The 20,997-nt window shown below is 38.8% G+C and overlaps 1 protein-coding gene across 8 annotated transcripts in view; it reads right to left on the bottom strand.

The window, feature by feature from the left end:
- frya (furry homolog a (Drosophila)) overlaps nucleotides 1-20,997 on the bottom strand; it is a 72,972-nt gene that overhangs the window by 36,701 nt on the left and 15,274 nt on the right. For 7 of the 8 annotated variants that reach the window (XM_088079133.1, XM_088079129.1, XM_088079128.1 and 4 more), the window contains exons 2-14: nucleotides 14,477-14,676; nucleotides 7,227-7,280; nucleotides 6,321-6,460; nucleotides 6,100-6,190; nucleotides 5,484-5,563; nucleotides 5,322-5,402; nucleotides 4,203-4,371; nucleotides 3,492-3,584; nucleotides 3,291-3,389; nucleotides 2,521-2,622; nucleotides 1,780-1,883; nucleotides 1,060-1,168; nucleotides 337-423 (exon numbers count right to left, since the gene is read on the bottom strand). In XM_088079133.1, coding sequence (XP_087935259.1) covers nucleotides 337-423; nucleotides 1,060-1,168; nucleotides 1,780-1,883; nucleotides 2,521-2,622; nucleotides 3,291-3,389; nucleotides 3,492-3,584; nucleotides 4,203-4,371; nucleotides 5,322-5,402; nucleotides 5,484-5,563; nucleotides 6,100-6,190; nucleotides 6,321-6,460; nucleotides 7,227-7,280; nucleotides 14,477-14,596 — 1,329 coding nt within the window. In that variant the 5' untranslated portion in view covers nucleotides 14,597-14,676. Of the gene's footprint in view, nucleotides 1-336; nucleotides 424-1,059; nucleotides 1,169-1,779; nucleotides 1,884-2,520; nucleotides 2,623-3,290; nucleotides 3,390-3,491; nucleotides 3,585-4,202; nucleotides 4,372-5,321; nucleotides 5,403-5,483; nucleotides 5,564-6,099; nucleotides 6,191-6,320; nucleotides 6,461-7,226; nucleotides 7,281-14,476; nucleotides 14,677-17,208; nucleotides 17,445-20,997 lie in introns of those variants that run through there. The other variant, XM_088079132.1, reaches the window with a different exon arrangement.

The raw sequence follows: 20,997 nt of genomic DNA, 5'->3' as shown, positions 1-20,997 counted from the left end.
AATAGTAGGTTATTATAAGCAGCTTTTCAATTGTTTTGCTGCTATGCAATGGAGGGAAATGCTGTGACATAAAGCTGTAAATCCAGCAAATATATAGTAGTCCATTTAACCCCTCTGATATTCAATGTGCAACCACATCAGCTTTTTGTTAATTTTACCTTTACTGACATTCTATATCTGTAAGTAGTAAAGTCTAATTCTAAATTTATTTTCTGTATTATAAATTAATTTAAGAAGCCCAGGCAGCTTTTTGAGAAAGAAGAAATTTGTATGTTATTAGTGAAGGAAAAAAAAGCATATTTCTACACATCATATCAGCAAGTGTTGAATGCGTACCTCTGGATTAAGACTAAAGGCTTTTGCGGGTTTTCCAACACAAAGAAGGTCAAAAATAATCTCTTTCATGGCAAAATCAAGCCTTTCCTGAAATAAAACAAGAAAAAAATTGTGTTTAGTATAATGTCATGAATGTCAAGAGATCACAAGAGCTGCATCCACAGAGCGTTTTTGGGGTTGTTCAGTTGCTCTTAACAAGGCCCATTTGTCACTGAATGTTGCCGGTGAGTATTGTGCTTTTATCACCACACGCGTTGTAAGCTTGTTGTTAACGTTAACCCTCTGTTAACATACAGTTTTGGCAGCCAGCTCAATAAAGTTAATGTTAAGATATAGTTGTGATAGAAGCAAACCCCACACACGCATAGCACGTGATTAAAAAAAAACCCTGGGAGGAGGCACTTTACACCGCCCTGCCATCGCTTTTCTGTCAAAGCAAATGCAATGTCTATTAAAATGTAAATGTACTGATTGCTTTCATTTTACTATTAATATTTTCTGGGTGTGGTTTTCATATAAGCCAGCATAGGTTTCTAACACACCCTCACATGTACTTTTTATACGTTTTATCCCCATTGTGCTTTGTATTATGTAAAACAAATAAACTAAACTAAACTAAATATGGACGCCGGCTCTTCAATATTTCAGTGAGATAACAAATATTAGTTTTGCCTGGGAGCTACATCAAATATAATTTATATATATATCACATCCTATGTTTACCTGTGCAATAAACTGGATGATTTTGACAAAGATGTTGAGAGGCATGTCTCTTGGCACCACACTGCGGGATCCTTTGGGGAACAGTGTCGTGATAATGTTGTTTAGGCGACTGTAGACAAAGAGAAAAGCAAATGTTGTGAGAAAACTTAAACAAGCATTTAAGTGTTTTAAAAGGTTGTGTAAAATTATGGAGACAACTGTTTTAACTGGTTTTTAAAGTGCACCATTGCATGAAAGGAGATTTATTTTTAGGACAAGTTTATTTTGGGCCTAATTAACACGTTAGAAAAGTCTGGCTTGACCCGTCTGGGATTCCTCATGTAGGCTCAGGCTCATAATAACGTCTGTAAAGCTGCTGATAAACTGGTGGGCCACCGGCACTTACAATCTCCTGTAAGTCTGTCTGACCCATTTACATACAAAAACAACATGCCTCTGTCTTTAAACACCAATAAAATCAGTTACAAGGACAGAGGTTTAGTCGTAAAACTGTTATTTGAAATTAACATTCTTGTTCTTCCCCTAAATCAAGAAATATTTTAAAATATTTTTTAGTAACAACAAATACACCAACAAACCAACACCAACACTAATGATACACAAAAGACTATCAAAATACAGATTTTTATTTACGCTGGACATTAACATCGGCGGTAAAAAATATAAATGCAATCCACACATCTTCCTCTTGGCTGAGTCGAGGAGTTATGAGATATTTACCCCTGTGTTGCAGTGTTGCTCTCACACTTGATTCTGATCATGTAGACCCACAGCAGTCGATACAGGGACTCCAGTGCAACACGAGCCATTTTAGGGTCTCTGCTCTGTAAAGAATTATTAAATAAAGTCAAAGGTAGAAACACTTTGCAACAGGTGGCAGCTTGAAGATTTATTGTAGGTGATGATATAATTACAAAATCACAAAGATTATTATTATTACAATGTGCTTATATATATAGATGTTCCAGAGACATCTGAAATACTCTACTCCACCTGTTGTCCCCCAGGTAAGGGGAAGAAAATAAATGGATGGATTCATTTATTTACCCTCCATATACCTATGCCGATAACTGAACATATCGACCAACATCAAGTTACTATCAGCTTACCATGACATTAAAAAAATAAAAATTGTACACTACTAACCCTGTATGGATGTAAAGTGTTTACTATCGTTGTATGGCAACATGAACAAAAACATGCAGTACAGAGAATTAATGTCATAAAATGTTCTTTTATCATTTAATGGGAAATTTTGTGACAACTAACATTACACTAATTACCAGCTATCAATTAAAAATTTAATTAATTTAAAAAATCAATTACTAACTGAAGTGGTGACAATATTTTTGTGCAACAGCCACTTGATACATGCAACCTTTATGTATCTGAATAGTCCTCTATGATAAACAAAGAGCACTGAAGGCTAAATTTAAGTCAGCTGTTTTCAAGTTACATTACCTTCAGATTTGAGAGGCAGTTGTTGAGGAAGACATGCCATCTGTTGAGGAAGAACTGTTTCTGGCTGACACACAGCAGGCACGTCACCAACGGGTAAAACGCCTGTAGAGAACAGTTAGTGTATAGATCTCTTTTATCAAAAAAGGCATCATTAAAATAGCTTCACACTGACTTAAAATAGGCTGAAAGATTATAGTATAATAGTTAAGGTTGTCCTCTGAGTGGGAAATTTGAGGAATTATGCATGATCTCTGAACCATATCTGCATGAGTACAATTTAACATGTAAACCAGCTTTCTTATGAAGACATAATGAGGGTTTCTGTTTTTGTTATGGTTTTTGCTGACAACACATCAGTCAAAACATGAGTGTCACTGCCTCAGGGGAATTTAGACCTTCTTTAAAAGCTAGCTGTTCCATAAGCAATGTTGTCTTTTCATTTCACCATGAACTGCCGTGGTGAAATGCTTTACTGGAGACACTTTGGAGGACAGGCACCTTACATACTGTATATACTCCATTGTTTTAAAGCTCCTTTTTAATGTTTTGAAGTGGCAGCCTGTCTTCCCACATAAATTATTTCTAGTGTGGACGATGACGCTGTACGAGACTATTACACAAGGGTGACCTTGAAATGCTTGAGGATTCACAGAGACCACAGGCATCCAGGCAATCTAAGCATGCTCAAGGGGTGTCAGAGAGAAAGCGGAGGCACAAAAACAAACAGGGCCGACAATCAGTTTCTGTCTGTTCTCCGCCAGTTAACTGACCAGTGAGTGCTTCTTTCTGGAGGACAAGTCCAGGGTTGTGTCGTACAAGCTGTCCACAAAATTCCTCAAGCACGGTACATTCACCTCGTTCTTCACGGCCTAGGACAACATCACACACAGTCACATGTCAAGACAGAGTCCTCTCCAGAGAAGAGCTCTTTTACTTTTTAAATAGTGTGTAATGCATGCAACACAACTTACTGCTGCAACAGGAACCAAAATTTCCACAAAAAGACCAGCCAAGGCATGCTTAATGTCCTTGTCCTTGACTTCCAGGAAATAGTGGGCACACTCCTGTAGGAAAGAGAATAGTAAATTGTTGAACACACAATAAAAACATATATATCTTTTAAATCTGCTATACAGGTAGAGTGTTTACCCAAGAGATAAACAGACTTGATGTTTTGTGGCCAAAACTGAATGTAATCCACAGCCAAGGTCCAATCCTGAGAATTTCTTGTACATTTTCTACACAATGTTCATAAAAGCCTATATTTAGAGGCCCGGTGTGTAGGATTTAGGGGATAAATTGGCAGAAATTAAATATGATATAATAAGTATATTTTAGTGTTAGTCACCTGAAAATAAAGAATGCTGTGTTTTTGTTACCCTAGAATGTGATGTTTATATCTACATAGGGAGCAAGGGGGTAAAAACCCCCTTAAAAATGAAAACTGAAAGAATTCTAACCAGGAGTTCATGCTTGGCTAAGGAAGGAAGAAGTTTCAGCTCGTTGCAATCTGCAATCTTCACCACTAGATGCTACAAAATCCTACACACTGCTCATTTAAGTTGTAACTTATAATATATAACCAGTTTATACTGTAGTAAGTCATGCTTATAATAATTATTTGCAACCCATTCAAAGGTTTGTCAAGTTATTAGAGTATAGATTATCTAAAGCTGTTGTACCTGCATGAACTGAAAAGATGCTTCAAAATCCTCAACAGGATACATCTTAATTCGGAAGAACTTGACCCCCATGATGAGGCTTATTGTACTTTGCACTACATATGGACTCTGCTCTTTCTGACGTAACTCCTTCAGCTCAGTCATAAACTTCTTCTTCACAGCAGGAAACCTGAGAGCAAGAGAAAAGATAAATCAGATTCTATGTAAAGACATGCACATATAGCTCAGTCAGACAAAATCCAAATCAGCACTTCCACTAAAAAGTTCCTCTGCTTCAGAGTTTTGATGCGGAAAAAATACAGACAATATTCAGGGAGCAACCCTACTAAAAATATCTCCCTGTCTTTCCCTCAGTGTGCAGACTCTGAGTCTGTGCCCCAAGATGAACTCCTTGTCTAGCACCTGATCCCCTGCCCAAATTGAACCAGAGATGGGATTCTTGTGCTGGTCTAAATTTAGAAGATAATTCATCATGGGAGCTCACTATGAGCACGTCTTAACCTCTTCCCTGGTGCCTGGTAGTGTACTCATAAAAAAGTGAATACAGATGTTTCTGAATCTTAATCATGTGAGAAGAGATTGTTTATCATATAGACACAAACAGTGATTGAGAAACCATATGTAGACATATTTAAAACAGCAACAACCTCTGTGCAGATACATCAAATACAGCTAAGACTTATCCCCAAATAATTTCAGTTATTAGTAAAATTCTTGACCTCAAAGAAAAGTAAAGATGTCTATAACAGCCTCTCAGTGAAGAATCCCCTGCAGGAAAGTAAGCAGAGCTCACTGGGAAAGGTGGTATGCAGTGCGCTCACCAACCATATCTCTATTTTAAGGTTTTGTTCCTTGCTGCAATGATCTGAAAACTTCAAATAAACACACATCAATTTCCAGTCCTAGTTTGGTGTGAAGGGGACCTGTCCAAAAGTGTGTCGTCCCTACGGTCTGTTCCAGTCTCTTGAACCAAAGAAGTTTTGCGGAAAGGTGTTAGGGATGGTAACACACCATCATGATGTGGCATGACACCAAAGCCCAGCAGAGCAGAGAATTAACATTTATGAGCTGAAAGAGAATATTCAACTGTAGAATCACAGTTTTGTCTTTGTTACTTACTTGGACTGGGCTAGTACTCCTATGATTTCAGCGTAGAGGTCTGCTACAGTGTGCATGTTGCCAGTGTTAGGACCATGATACCTGTAGGAAACACAACATACCTTAGAAATGCTGAGAACTGAAAGAATGAAGGAGTGATGCAGGAAAAGGACAAGAGCTTACCCCTCTTTGTATCTAAAGTGCTTAAAGGCTAAGTTAATGACTTCGTTGACCAAACTGTCAAGGACTGGGTGAAGCGGCATCTAGTTAAGAACAAGAAGAAACAACAGCATCATAATGACTGTTCAGAAATATATCAACCAACTAGTGGTCATGGTGTTTCTTTTGTTTATTTAACCGGTTTATTTAAAGGTTCTGTACGTAACTTTCAAAGAATCCTTCTTATAGCGACACCTCTCTCTGATGCCATTAAGTGAACTGCAGTCAGCATCGTGTTGCTTGCACTCTGTAGCCGTAAGTGAGCACCTAGGCACTGGCCAAAACCAGTGTTGCCAACTTGGTGACCTTGTCTCTATATTTAGCGACTTTCTAAGTTATTCAAATTTTGGATTTTCCGAGAATATTCAGCCTGAGTCCTTTACATTGAAGTCAATTCACAGGCTTCTAGCAGCCTCCGAAAAAGTTTTAAAATACAGTTGCAACATGTTCACCAAATGGAATTAAAAAGAATACTGGTAAACAAAACTTACATATAGAACCTTAAAGTGTGTTTTATGACAGAAAATAATAAGATATAAAAAAAACAGCTTTTGTCACTGACAGATTTCAGTCAAGTCACCTGTTTTAAAACTTCTATGAGCACCAGAGAGAAGATGAAGTCGATGGCCAAATCCCTCCTTTCAAGTAGATAATCTCTTTGCTGCTCATCGCTGTTAGGGAGAGAAAGAGCAAGAGCAACAGGTTTGTTACAGTCATGCAGTCCATGTGAGCTTTCTCTTTGTTTCTTTATATTTTCTTCAGGTGACACATTGTTTCACAAATCAATTTAATGGCTCTCACTTTTTGGACTTGGTGTTGGCTCTTGGCCGGTACTCGTGCAGCTCCTCCTCTAGTCCATTTTGTCTTTTGTACCAGTCGAACAACGTGCGCAGGATGGAGGGGAGACAGTACTCAGCCAAAGAGCTCATGGTGCTTATCAGCTGGAAGAAGAGGACATACATCGTGCAAATGGATGTTTGTGTTTGGCAATTAACATACCAAAGTGAGAGATAGCAATCAGTGTTTCCTTCGTTTATTTATGCAGCAATTTAAACCAAAACTCAAGAATTTACGTTTCATTATAATTCCAACATTTCAACAATAAACAGACTTTTAAGTAAAGTATAAAGCTACATTAATGGAAAGAAATGAGACTAAAGGGCGAGCTAGTCCTCATTAGGACTACGCAGAGAGACCAGGTACCCATGGGGCACCCTCCCTCAGTCTTGGGGAGGAGAGGGAGAGGGAAAGGAAGGAACGGGTGGGATGGGCCGGGCACACAGGAAGGGAGGAGAGCCTGGTGAGGCTCGGGAACACAGCGAGCCCTTCATTCAGCACGAGGCCCGAGAAGAATCCTGGCTCTGTGTGGCTGCTGAATGGCCTCACGCAGCAGCACAAACACACCCCTGTGGCTGTGAAAGGGCCCTCTCTGCAGAGCCACAGACCTGCTGGACACACCTAGTGCAGAGCAAGTGCCAGCTCTCAAGGTAAACACTCCTGCCCTTGACTGGAGCTGAAAGACCTTTTGGGATGTGAGCAAGGCTTTCACCCATCAGCTGCTTCATGTTACAGTGCATGACTATTTAAAAACTGACTTGGTTGCTCATATGGAGAGGCAAAACACTAGTATGTTGTACGTTACAATGTAAAACGTGGAGATAAAAATACAGCCAACAGGTGCTGTTTCCAGCAATTCATAGCACTTACTTGATCAAACTGAGGATCTTCTCCCCTCTGCAGTGACTTTGTTAAAGGCTTTTCCTGAAAACACAGAAAAAAGGGAGCCATTTTGCAAATCTTATAGTTTTTCTTATTTGTACAAACTTGCAATGTTTTCTAAACTATGTCTAAACTTGTCTCCTGAATAGTTCATACAGCCATTATTTACTTAGATCGAATTTGTGTAATATTTCTTTTCACTTGAAGTTGTTTTTTTCTCATAGTTTTTCTGTTATCTGTTTTTTCATTTTATTATATGTCTATTTTTTATTTGATATATTACTTTGCTATTCGTTGGTTTACTTTATTATTCATGGATTGATTATTTACGCTTTGATAAATATGTCTTAAATTGGCGTTATATACACAGTATGTACATTGTCTTTAACCTGTGCAGGTGAACTAATGTGGGGGCAGGATCACAGGGACATATGTAGATGTTGCTGTGTGAATATATCTTGTCTATCCAATAAGTTATTTTTTTAATTTATCTATCTTGTTTTAGTTTAATTTTCTTTCCTTTTTTGTGGATGATTTTACCATCTTGTCATCTGTCAACATATGTACATAACTCAGTTTGTCGTGGTTTAGGTTGCTGCAGAGAGTTTTTTCGTATGGAAACAATAAAAAGGAAGACAGAAAAAATAAAAAAAGTTTGGCCTGAAGTTCGTAACTCTACCCGCCCTGCCCAAAGACCGTGTTGAGTATTTTTGAACAGGGGCTCATTACAGCCTAGCTAATGAGAGAGCCATCCATCAGCCTGATGCCAGGCATGAGCAGGCAGGGTCAGATATTAGAGATGGGGCAGTCATGACAGCTCCCATTATTACAGTCTTCTATCATCTGAGATTAAGGCCTCCATGAGGGATTTGGGTTGAACACAGTTTTGACTTCCCTCTGTCTGTTCATACAGTAGCAGAACATCCTATTTGTTAGTAAATGAAGGCTGAATGAGTTTAGATATTAAGAGCTGTTAACTAGGATTGTGAATATAACAAACACACGCTACTTCATCTTTTAAAAAACAGTAAAAAAAAAAAAAAAAAAAGACATGCACATCCCAGTGTCCGGCAGAGTGGGTGCTGAATTGAAGAAATATCCCACAGAGTGGACAAACAAATAGATCTGTACACTAAGTAGCTCCCTTTACAAGTATTTTAATGCTATGCTACATTTAGAGGTAGTATGTGATGTATTCTTTACCACTACTGAACAATGGGTTTTTACAGCAGGTCTGGTATGCCACATAACTTTTATGGGCATCATGGATATTTAAGATGGAGACTTTTGGTTGTTCATCAAAAGTCTTAAAAAAGAGCTGCTGGTTTGACACGCTGCGCAGCATTAAAATCCTTTTAACAGGAGCTTCTTTGTCTGCAGATCTATTTGTCTTCACTCTTTATTCGAGTCTTCAACATCATCTGGTGACAACACATTTGTAACACCTAAAGAAAACATCAACTTGTCAACTTCCTTAAACATTTAAAATTTTGACTCATTTCTATTGAACCAAGGTCTTAATAGAGCAGTCTTGAGACAAAACATGCTTGAATTACTAACATTTAAGGTAAATCTTTTAAATACAATCATTTAATAATGGCCTATAAATTATCATAGAAATTAAAATTACCACAGCCTGTCTCTAAAAAGCGTCTAAACAATTTTACTTACATCAAATGTGTGTCTCACAATCCTAATTAGTCACTGTCAGTGTTGGCAGTTAATTTTTTTGTCCACCTGCGACTGTGGCTGGGGGATTCCTAAATCTACCAGCCACTCAATAGATGCCATTGTTTTTCTGGCTAGCAAGCAAAGCAAATCTAACAGCCACTTGCATATTTTATCAGCATTTGGCTGGTGGCTGGTGCTTATTTCCAGCCTTGGTCACAGTATATAAAAACAAATGAAACAAAGATTATAAAGTGTTTATAACCCGGCTACACAGATTCAATAAAACACATTAAAGCTTGATGAAGAGCTAGCTGGTTTCATTTTTGCAAAAAAGAAACACCTTGGATTCTCATCTGTGATTCTAGATTTCGGGGGCCTGAGGCAGTCGAGGCCCTCTCCTAATTAACGGTATCAAGGTGTCATACAGTAGCTACAGGCACCCCAGAGGGAGGTTAAAGGATGTTTCCAGATGTCAATGTGCCAATATGAGTGGCCATCCGGAGCCCCTTTGCCCTACTACATTTGCCTGGTTTGCCTCTCAAAATTAAAATGAAAATTAATGATATATACATTATACAGGTTTAATTTTAGTTTTTCAAGATATTTGATGCATCTTTAGCAGGACACACTATATAAAACACACCCAACAGTAATTTGGAGTATGTTTATATCCAAACTTAACCCACAGTGACCACCTTATCTATCGCTGCACAAATCAAAGCCTCAGCTTTCCTGTATCTTTTTGCTACTCTGCTCTGCTGAACTCACCCCTCTGCTGTCTCGCTGGCCAGACAGCAAATCACAGCACATCACTTTTTTGATGATTAATCCAAAAGAGCTAACTGTCTGATGTGTCTGACATTGACGTTGCGTGGGCTGATGGTAATGGTGCACTTCCTCTTGCAGCTGGAACGCCAGCTAAGCCCCAACATGCTCTAATGAACTTTTTCGGTTTTTTTTGGAAAATGCTAACATCTGAGGAGCCCATCTGTGCAGGAATGACAGAGAAGTCGATGGCTCTTGCCCTGTGTGGCAGGCTGATACAGCAATGCGATTTGTATTCACCCATCTCACAGATTTACAGCATTTCTCTTTTACTTAATTCACTTTCTGCAACTTACATGTCATGTATCTGCTCTGAATTTAACCTTCGAGTACAGATTTTTAAAAATGTCTTCTATTATTAATAACAGATCACTTAACCCTTTGAACCCTGTAGTGACATCACTTTTCTCATGCTGTGTTCAGATGCCTTTCATAAGTATTTAAACCTTTGGACCCCAAGCTAATTGGTTTGATTACTTTTGAAAACATGGGGGAAAAAGGCAGTGAACAATTTGTCAAGAAATGTCCAAAAATTGCAAGAAATTTGTTGATTTTAGAAAATTATTTTCACAAAGTTAGGGCAAAAAATCCAGAAAACTATATTTAGAAATAAATAAACCAGACATTTAAAGTTATTTTCCAATATTATTATGATTATCAAGCAACTTTTTTCAGGTAACTTTCTCTCTTTTTTTTTACTTTACCATTTTTTTGTTTGCTTGTTTAATTGTTTTTCTAAATTTCAGGTAATTTTCTTGTAATTTCTTGCTCATTTTGGGGTAATTTCATGTGTTGCCCTTTGCCTTCTTCCAATGTTTTTGAAAGAAATCAAGACAATTTGTTCAGGTTTCATAGGGTTAAACAAATTCACCTGAAATGGTGAGAATGAGGGACAACCATACGCCACTGCCTACAAGGCAGCTAAAGCAAATCACTCAGCCAATTCTCCACTGACAGGAAAAACAACAAGAGACACATCCTGCCTGCAGTTCTCCAGAGGGAGCTGCACTGAAACGAGGGGGGTTGGACACGTTCCCTGTGGTAATTAACACTTCCCTGCAGACCGGGACCGGTGACTAATAGCTTCCACAGAAATCACAGTCCCTAAAACTGAAGGATGCCATAGTAGCCACAAGTAAACTGACAGTGAATCAGGCCATTTAAACGTGCATAAAGTGATAGCAAATAATATCTATACCAGCCAGAGGTGGGTTGCATTTTTGTTTGATTTTCTTGGTACCAATTGTCCTTAATAGGTCATCAATGCTACAGTGTCGTAGGACATAAAGCCACAGGTATGGTGATCATGCTCTCTGAGGCTTTTCTTAGTAATAAGGATCAGTTGGTCATTTTTAGTTGACTTTCAGCAGCACTTGTGATGTGGCTGTGGGAGCAGGTGGTGAGTGGTGCAGTCAGTGGCTCTTCCCTGTCTGCCTGACCGTCTGTAAACAGAATTATTTATGACAGCTGTTGTTGGCCCTGTCGATCGGCTACAAGCAACCTCCACTGGAAAAAACATCTCGGAGATTTTATGTGCAGCTTTTACCTTCATCTCATTTTCCAGAGATGCTCATTAGTCAGTAACATTAGATATAAAGACAAGGGCTAAGAACAGTAAATAGAAGAGACAAAGTTGCTATTCACTTCAAAATGCAAATTATTTGACGACTTGGTGATTAATTATCAAGCCTTAAATACTGTCTCAGTCAAAATATCAGGCATTTGATAGTTACCTTAAAGCCTTAGAAATGTGTCTGCTCAATTATGTTTATTGCTGTGATAAAATGCAAACGTCCTCTGATTCAGACCTCATATATGAGTAGATCTGCTGCTTTTCTTTGTCATATATCATTTTACACTGACTCTTTTGAGGTGTTGGAAATTTGTTTGAACTAGAGGTGTTTCTTTTTGTTTTCGTCTCTGTCTCCCAACGCCATCTTCTTGCTTTTTCACTATCCATCAAGTGTAATTGCTCTTTTGTACATTCTCAAAAAGAGACAAAACACACAATAAACAAAGATGAATTTGACTGACAGCATTGCAATTGTTCAATTAAAAGATTTCTACAGATATTAGGACAATATTGTTACATACACTATTTTGGCCACGATAACTGTGTAATGAAAATATGACATCATTACAGCCATATTTTTTGCAAAACAAGACATTTGAAGATATTACCTTTGGCTCTACAAAGTTATTTGCAATTTTTCTTTTTTTTTTACATTTTGGTTGGTCGATTCATTTAAAAAAAAAAAATCAGCAGATTAATTGCTAACAAAATAACTGCAAGTAGCAGCCCTACTATAACAATGCAGTGTGAGTTTACTGTACTGAACACTGACGTGAGGTTGATATTAATCCATGCTTACATAACATCTCTCAAAATATCCTGCAGCAAGTTTATAGAAACTATGAACAAAACCAAACCTGCAACCGCTATGTTGACTCTCAGTGACAAGAAAATAAAATATTCTACACATTGTCCACAGGCTGCTTCCCTCTTTGTGCTAATGGAGCTGCTGCTTTACACAAAACTACCGGACTGTCAGCTGAGAGCATTAAACATGACATGGTAGTTAACATGTCTGTGTTTGTGTGTGTGAGACTCAGTTGCATGTCCAAGGTCTGACTGTAACGTAACAGTGTGATGTTTAAACTTTTAAGGGCTTCATTAGTAGGAGTCAGGCTGCTTGTTGTTACAAAAATATAAATGAGCAGAATCAGCACATTATAGGTGTGAATCAGGTGAAATAACATACAAGCTTAAAAATACAATGAATTGTTGAAAAACACACCAGCGGCTTTCAACCTTATGCCTGTGATCCTTTTCAAAATATGGGGCCATTTGTCACATCTCACATGGCTATGAACTGTTACCCCTTTCATCAAAGGTTAAAGAAGAAAATCAACAAAATTTATGCAGCATAACTTTGTTTTTTCTTCTTTTTTACCACATCATCATCTCACAGCCCCTCACATTTATCTCGTAACCCTTTGAAGGGGCCAAACCTTTGCTGTACAGTAGGTTAGGGAACTACAGAGCTATACACGAAGTAGTTTAACTAAATCCATGTCCACCAGCTACAACAGAAAAAATGCTTCATGTGCAATAATGCAACTTATGCTACATTTTAAAGTTACAGTTGGTGACTTTTATAAAAAAAAATGCTTTTTGTCTTATTGACTGAAACTGTCACCGAATTCTGATAGAAGTACATAAGACAGTTAGTGAAGAAATAATTTCCCTCCTCCTCTTCCAACTGCTTGTAATGACCTTTGCAAGAATCGTCAGCAGCGTGGCAGCAACAACCAATCAGAGTCAAGCTGTCTGTAACGCAGCTGTCAGTCATTGCAAACTGCTGTCAAACTAAGCAGCGCTGATCAAACATGAATCAGGACTTGCCTTGCCTATTTCTCACCTTAACTGTTTTCAGAAACATATTTTAGCGCACTTTTAAGCTGTAAACTAAGAAAGTTTGTGACTCAGCCACTATGTTGGAAACAGTCGACCAAAGTACTGAGCAATCCCAACCAGCCAGACCAACTTTCTCATTTTGCAGCTACACAAGACCTTAAAATACGTTTCTGAAAACATTTGAGGCAAGAAAAAGTCAATCCAGCAACAGAATCTTGATTCATCTATGATCAGCACTGCCTAGTATGACAGTTTGACCGCAGTTCACAAGCAGTGATTGACAGCTGCATTAAAAACTGTTTGGCTCTGATTGATTGTTTTCCCTCACATGTGGCAAGGTTATCAGAAGCACTGAGTAGAGACAATAGAGTAGACAGAAGAATTATTTCTTTTTCAAAAATTGGTCTCAGTTAGGGCCTGTGTGAATATAGTGACAGTTTTAGAAAATGCAAAACTATATATATATATATATATATATATATATATATATATATAGTTTTGCATTTTCTAAAACTGTCACTATATATATATATATATATATATATATATATATATATATATATATATACTATACATATACACACACACACACATATATATATATATATATACACTGTATATACATATGTAATTTTAATTAAAGTTTCCAACTACAGCTTAAAGTACACTTTGCTAATAACACTATACCGTTACTTTAGTAGGATTCTGGTTACTTTTAGTTGTATTGTCGTGTTTTAAAATGCCATTGGAACGTCTGCTAAAGTAAAGGAGCTAGATATTTCTTTCACCACTGTTTGTAATTTATCACTGTCAAGCGAGGCACAGTGGGACTGTTTATCAGGCTTCCTGTCTGACCTTGTTACAGAAGTTCACAACCTGAGGGTCTGGACACCCACAGGGGGTCACAGGATGATTAACAGAGCAGCAAACAAGAAAAAAAACTAAATGCTCCTACATTAACATGCTTATTTAGAAGACTGCTCTCTAGTCTTTGCTTCTGTCTTACTGTATACTAAAATCTAGCTTTACCAGCCTCTGAAATGATTCAAAGGAACAATATGTAACAATTGTACTCAAGCTTTGATTGAACTGCACACAACTGGTACTCATGCGACCTTTGATGAACAGATGTAATATTTAGGTTTAAAAAAAGGAGGCTTGTTACAGAGTACCAAGGTCATGACCTTACTTCCCTCTAATAATACCAAAATAGATTTTGATTTCATCTTAACATCTGAGGCAAAACACACGTGACAACAACAACCAATCACCACAAAACATAAAGAGACATAACTCTTTAGTCTGTCACTCTCTGCCAACTCACCAGCGGCTCAGCCATGATGATGCGGATCTTGCGCTCTGACATGGTGGTGAAGTTGGCGAACAGGCTCTTGAGGACGTACTCGCCCGGCTTGCTCTCTGGGTCGATGCTGATGGGCATCATGGCCGGAGGACCCTTCTCTCCCTGAAGACAGCTGACTGGAGGGATGGGGGGTTTAATGTATCCGTTCCCCACGGGTGAGGCTGCGGAAACAACAAACAAAGCATGAGATGGGAAACAATTTCAAACATTGCCAAATCTAGCACAAATGAGTAGGACAGAAGCAGCCACAGATCTGTTTACAAAGGGAGATCACCAAATGGAGTATTACTGAGAAGCTTCCAAACATGGACATGAAGTTCCCAACATGTTGAACATTCCTGCGGGAGACTGTCCAAAGGGCACCGGCTTGCCCCGAGTCTGCACTTTCTTTCCTACTGCTACAGTGAACAGAGCGCATATGGAAATTAAAACACCACGGCCAGCAGCTGGTGTTTTCATTTTGTACCAAAGATGTCACTGCCCTTTGAGGGAAGCAAAAATCTCATGCATGTGACCATCCGTCAACCAGCATTATGATGTGGCCCACGTTTAATTACGGATCGCTTGGCTCGGGCCATAAAACCCCACAAACTAACACAGAAGTTAAAGTTGACCTCAAAGATACACTTAGCTGCTCCCAGACACAAAAGTGCTAAACATAGTAAAGAGCTGCATACAAACATCTCATTAGAGCTGTGAGATTTTTATTTAGCCTGAAACTCTACAACCCCTAAATGCACGTCCAGCTCACCAACAGCCGTAAATCTGATGTGTAAAATATTCAGAGAGGACAGCGTTACAATGAGAAACACATTGCCTTTAGCCACTGCATTCTGAGTGTGTAAACACGTGTGTGTGCGTGTAATAAATAAATGTGACTGGACAGCGATCACATGAGCAGCAGCAAAGTGCAGCCTGCACAGTGTCAGGAGCACATTGTATCTGTCAAAATCCAATATCAGACACTGGACTGTGAGCTTTGTTTTCTTTCCTTTTACGAGTGTTTAAAATTCAACTTTTTTAAAGCTTACTGAGAAAAATCACAGTATATTATAACATCTCAGCATTGCTACATTTTTGTGCAGTGTAACTCTCATATTGAGCATCTTCTCTGATGTGAAATAGCCACATTAGAAAAACAAAGGTTTTATCTGTGTTCTGAGTGGTTTTGAGATATTGAGCTTCAAAGTTTTGCATTCCAAATATCAATAATGATATGAACCGTTTTGTTTTCTAAATAAAAAAAGGGCATATAACTTAAAATAAGTCCTCACATAATGTAAAGAAATTGTCACAAAATAAGAATATATATGAATGACTCGATTTCACTAAGAAAATCAGATAGAACCTAATGATTCTAAAGTGGCAAAATGTTTTTTTATATTGATGTGTAACTAAAAATAGCCCAAGATGGCAACTTTGGAAGTTGTAGGACTTAATCACAAATGTGTTCTGAATACCATTTTTTTAAATCATTGACGCTGCAGTAAGATACATTCATGATTAATTGAAGCTTCAATGGGAGTGGGGGGATCAACAAGACAAGGACATCCGTCAGTACACCTAAAATAATGTGACAATTAGCTATTTTGTTGGCACGCGTGTCGAATATTAATCGTAATAGCTAGAAATAAGAATATTATGCAAGATGGCTCATTGTAGATTTGTGATGAACTCGTTTCCTTAGTTGTATCTTGCACTCAGCTTTTGGGGCTATTTTTTTTCAAATTATGAAACTATTCCAGACACACAGTGTTGTTGACATGCTGCTATTTGTAAGCCTGTCACATGTGGTCAAACTGTCCCTGCTTCAGTCCTGCTGCCATGGTAATGACCAACGAGTCTCAAAACTATAACCAAAGTTTAAATGTACTTGTCTGAGAACAACTAAAAATAATTTGTAGTTAATTTCTAGTTGGAAAAATATTTATTTATGTGATTTTGGGATATATACATTTATAATCCTGATTTTGATTTTGATTAACTTGACAATAATCAAAGCTTTGAAGCATCTGGTTCAGCCCTAGAGAAATCTAAAGCATATTTTACATGAGTATATGAGAGTATTTATATTTAAACTATTAAAATGGTCTCTTTTAGTCAGAATCAGCAACTATACTGTCCGCCTGTACATCACATGTTTCAGTACAACAAACTCAGACCTCATGAACCTTGCAATTGAAGTCGTTATGCTCATGTAGTCTTGTTGTGACAGGATACAAACCTAAAGAGGAATTGGGTAACTGGCAAATTAATTGTACGACTTCTGTAGTCTGCCAAAAAAGGAATCCAAAGCAGGACCATCAATTGTCTTGGTGATAAAAGGTTGAGAGGATAAAGTGGCTCTCAAGAATGACCTAAACTGCTTTACTCCAAACTATTATACTTTTATAGGTAGTAATAGGAAATTGCAAGCAAATGCACACAAAAGAACAGGGAACTGAGATACACATACACAGCAGAATAAAGACAGGAGTTGAGCAAAGTCCCAATCAGCATTTTTTAGATGCTTTAAAAATATGCAGCTCTGACAGAGCTGCACAAGCGGAAGAAACGCTGTGGAATCGGGAAACAAGTCTTCCTCTCCAGGTCTTTTCAGGACAAGAAGCGTTTCAATATCTTTCAAGGAATTTCCAGCAGTGGCGATCTCTTTCAGAACATGCTTCCCTCACATGTGACAACTCAGCACCTACCCAGGCCCTTGATGAAGCTGATGACGCTGGCCTTACTCCAGCACACAGCCGTCCCATCCATAGTGGGGAAGGAGGATATGGTATCCAGGGTTGTCCTGAATCAAGAGAAATGCTTGCTAGTAAAATCCACCAACGTCCATGTCTTGTGTGTCAGCTGGCTCTGTCCAGCTGGGCATAGTTTCCATGGCGCACACAGCCAACGGCGGGTGTGTGTTAAAAAGTGGGAGTAGTGTTTGGTACGAGAGACCACGCAATCTCTAGATCTCACTCTCCCTCTCTCTCTCTCTCTCTCTCTCTCTCTCTCCGAGCTGCTTCTGCTATGGCTTCCTCTAGCCTTGTGACCAACCGGTACCTTCCAAGAGTGAAGGTCAGGCAGGAATTTTTAGCCGAGGCACAGCACAGTGATCAGGTCCAACATGCTATGGTGGCATAGCTGTGTGACTATATTTATCCTGGGGTACACACTATACTGACAGAGTAGCCCTCCCCTTCCGGCCACCATCCTAAAGCACGGGGGACAGACAACCAGAGTGTAAACACCACTGTTGATCAGGCACATGCTTCGGCACACTTCTTAAGACTTTTTCAACGGCTTTTTAACACTATATTCAGTAAAATATGAGTTTTTTTACGTAACTGCCCAGCAACAGAAAGTCTAGAGGCAAACACATCTGATTTAACAAACAATTTCTGGGCAAAAACTTGTTCAATAAAATAAAATCAGCTTATCATTTAATCTAAATTATTCCATGCTTGTTACTTATGCTGGAAATGGGGGTGAAGAAAGCAACCAGTGTGCACATCAGGCCCTTTCTATCTCTCTGGGTGCTGTACGAAGACCCAGAAGCGACATGTGACTCTGCAAACAAGGAGCTCGGGCACAGCATGCATTACATCATCGCCAGTGCTGGAAACACCCTGAGCATGGTGGTGCTCCCTAAAGAGGACAATGCAAACAGGCCAACGAGTGTCTTTTACACACACACACACACACACACACACTCTCTCAAAGAATGCCGTTAACTATATGCATCCACAGAAACTGTCCCACTGAGTAAACAACCACTTTAGCAGCCGTTTGTGAACAGAGTGGGTGGATATTTAGACACCGCTGACCTCCTTCACTGGACCAGAAATTCCAATGTCAACATGGACGTTTGGGAGCACTTTATCCAGCTGCTGTGAGACGCATTGACTCTGCACTTCTGTGAGAGAGTAGTGGGCAATACAAGCTCTGAACCTGCAAAACATCGCTAGTTAAAAATCCAGTGTGTAGGATTTAGGGGATATATTGGCAGAAATGAAATATAATATAAAAAGAGTATTTATTTAGTGTGTAATCTGCTGAAACTAAGAATCGTGTTTTTGTTACTTTAGAATGAGCCGTTTATATCTACATAGGGAGCGGGTCCTCAACCATGGAGATTGGCATACTCTACCATCATGTTTCTACAGTAGCCCTGAACATACAAACCAAACACTGTGTCTAGATAAGGCCATTTGCATTTTTGCATTGTCCCATGTAGTTAGCAGCCCCTCTGAGATGAAAAACACTGACTTTTTTTTAAACTTTTAACTGCTTTATTGTTTGTTTTTACATGTTGAAATTACTCAGGTTCTTTCTTTTGGAGAGGAAGAGACCTCTGCGGATAATTTGACTCCTGGTAAAAACCTTCTGAACAATGCACATTTCAGGAATTTTAACCGGGAGTTCCAGCTCATTGCAATCTGCAATCTTCACCACTAGATGCAGCTTAATCATCATAAATCTTACATGTTGTTCCTTTAATACCCTCTGCTACCACTGTATCCACATTATTTATATATATTTTACTTCCAGGCTGGGTATAAAGGAATACTGTTTGTAGGTGCTTCACCAAAGGTGGGTGTAACATTTGCGTCATGTAACGTAATGAGCGGGAAAATGTTGTCATCTGGTTTAGATCATAAAGTTTTAGGTCAAAGGAAACAACCCTGTTAATGACCAGATGTGCCACACTGACTATATTTCCATATTAAAATGAAACAGAATAACACTCTAGAGCTTATATTTAATCTATGACTTACTTTAGATCCTTCTGGAGTTAAAGCTAAACTATTTTTGCTAAAATATTTATGAAAGAGGAGGTGACAGCTGGAGCAACAACATCCTAATGCTAATACATTATTACAAGTTCACAGTGTGTCCCAAAAAAATGGGCAGAGTGGAGAGAGTGAGAGAGTGATTACAGACCTCTGTGAAAAGCAGATTAAAATGTCAGTCTCAAACTATTGACCATCAGCCCTGTTTTCGCAGGCTGACATCATGCTGGAAACTGCAGCCTGCTGTGAAAGTGTTTCGTTTATGTAAGTCCCCATAAAAACACTTGCATCTGTCTCTCCCAGCTAAACAGACGGGATTCATCTAAGTGTAACTTCTGAAATTTCTTTTACTATTAAAAACATGATTTTTAGTGTTGCACACACAGTTGCGCCGCACTAAAACATGAAAAAAATATTTAAAAACTGGATCAAATGTGACACAGAAAACTTCTACACTTGAGAGAAAATGCATTGCATTTGTAACATAGAATAAATGGCAACTGGATTGGACAACAACTACTCATCAGAGGAACGCCGCTGTGCTCGGCTTACTGCAGCTCATCCCCTGCTCTGATTGGCTGATGGTGGCCCGGCCTTCAGGCAATTTGAACACCAGACCTGATGCCGCTGCTGCACAGTGCCAGTTCTGTGCAGCTGGACACACTAACTTTAAGGAGAGACCATTGTCTAAAGGACCTTGGCTTTGTTTACCTTGTGGTCACAGTGCAAACAGTATCTGAAAGATAGCAGGGAAATACACACTGCTGGTTCCAGAAACCTATAAAAACCTGGTCAGTCCTTACATATTCATCAGTTAGGAGATAAATATAGAATTTTCAATTTCCATATCAGCTGCCAATATGCCTGGAATCCTCTCAAATTAGTTTTTATTATCTACACTGTCTCTGTTGGCATCTTGTGATTCATTATGTAACAGCTTGTCTAAACTGGAGCAGAGAGATGAGATTAAGAGATCACATATTTAATGAAAATGTTAAATGCATAGCTGTGGGTCACTACTGCTACAGTACAATGAGCGCCTGTACCTTTATCAGCAAAGTGACCCACTGTGAGGATTATGCAACATCATTGGGAGATGGCTCAATGTTGAGTGTGTAGACAAGGACAGCATGTTCTATGGTATCGCTTTTCATTCAGATTCAAGAGATATACACAAGCTACCTCGCAGCCTCAGAGGTGATGAAGACTTCATACCACTTTAGATTTGAAGTATCTTTACATAGATGTGGCTTTAGTTGCTGAATTATAAGAAAGTGTTTCATTGGCTAAGGTTCCTGGTTTGGCTACTGGTTTGATTTATGTCTAAAGGGAGTCCATATTTATAGTCCAGAGCCCATATCTGACATGACACAGAATAATGCCATGATCAGATGCAGAGAGACACCCTGTCCCATCCTTATGGGCTACAATGGGAGGCACTGGAGCTGTGAGCTCTGGACAGAATATGCAACCAAGCTGAACCTTCACTAATCCTATTACAGTGCCCTCACACTTAATAAGAGCTATTTAGACTCCGTCAGAGACTCACACACTAAAGTAAAATAGAGTTTAAAGAGAGTAGCGGAATTGAGATGCTGAATCACCATCAGCACAACTTACTTTATAGGATAATCTGAGAAACTGTGCCAAAGTGTGCCTGTGTATAATAAGCAACTTCTTCTTAGCCAATAACTCCTGCTACATACT

Source organism: Plectropomus leopardus, chromosome 6 (assembly GCF_026936395.1).
Source record: "Plectropomus leopardus strain MGB_pleo_1.0 chromosome 6, ASM2693639v1, whole genome shotgun sequence".
In the NCBI taxonomy this organism is placed as follows: Eukaryota; Metazoa; Chordata; class Actinopteri; order Perciformes; family Serranidae; genus Plectropomus; species Plectropomus leopardus.
This window is presented reverse-complemented; position numbering and strand designations above follow the sequence as displayed.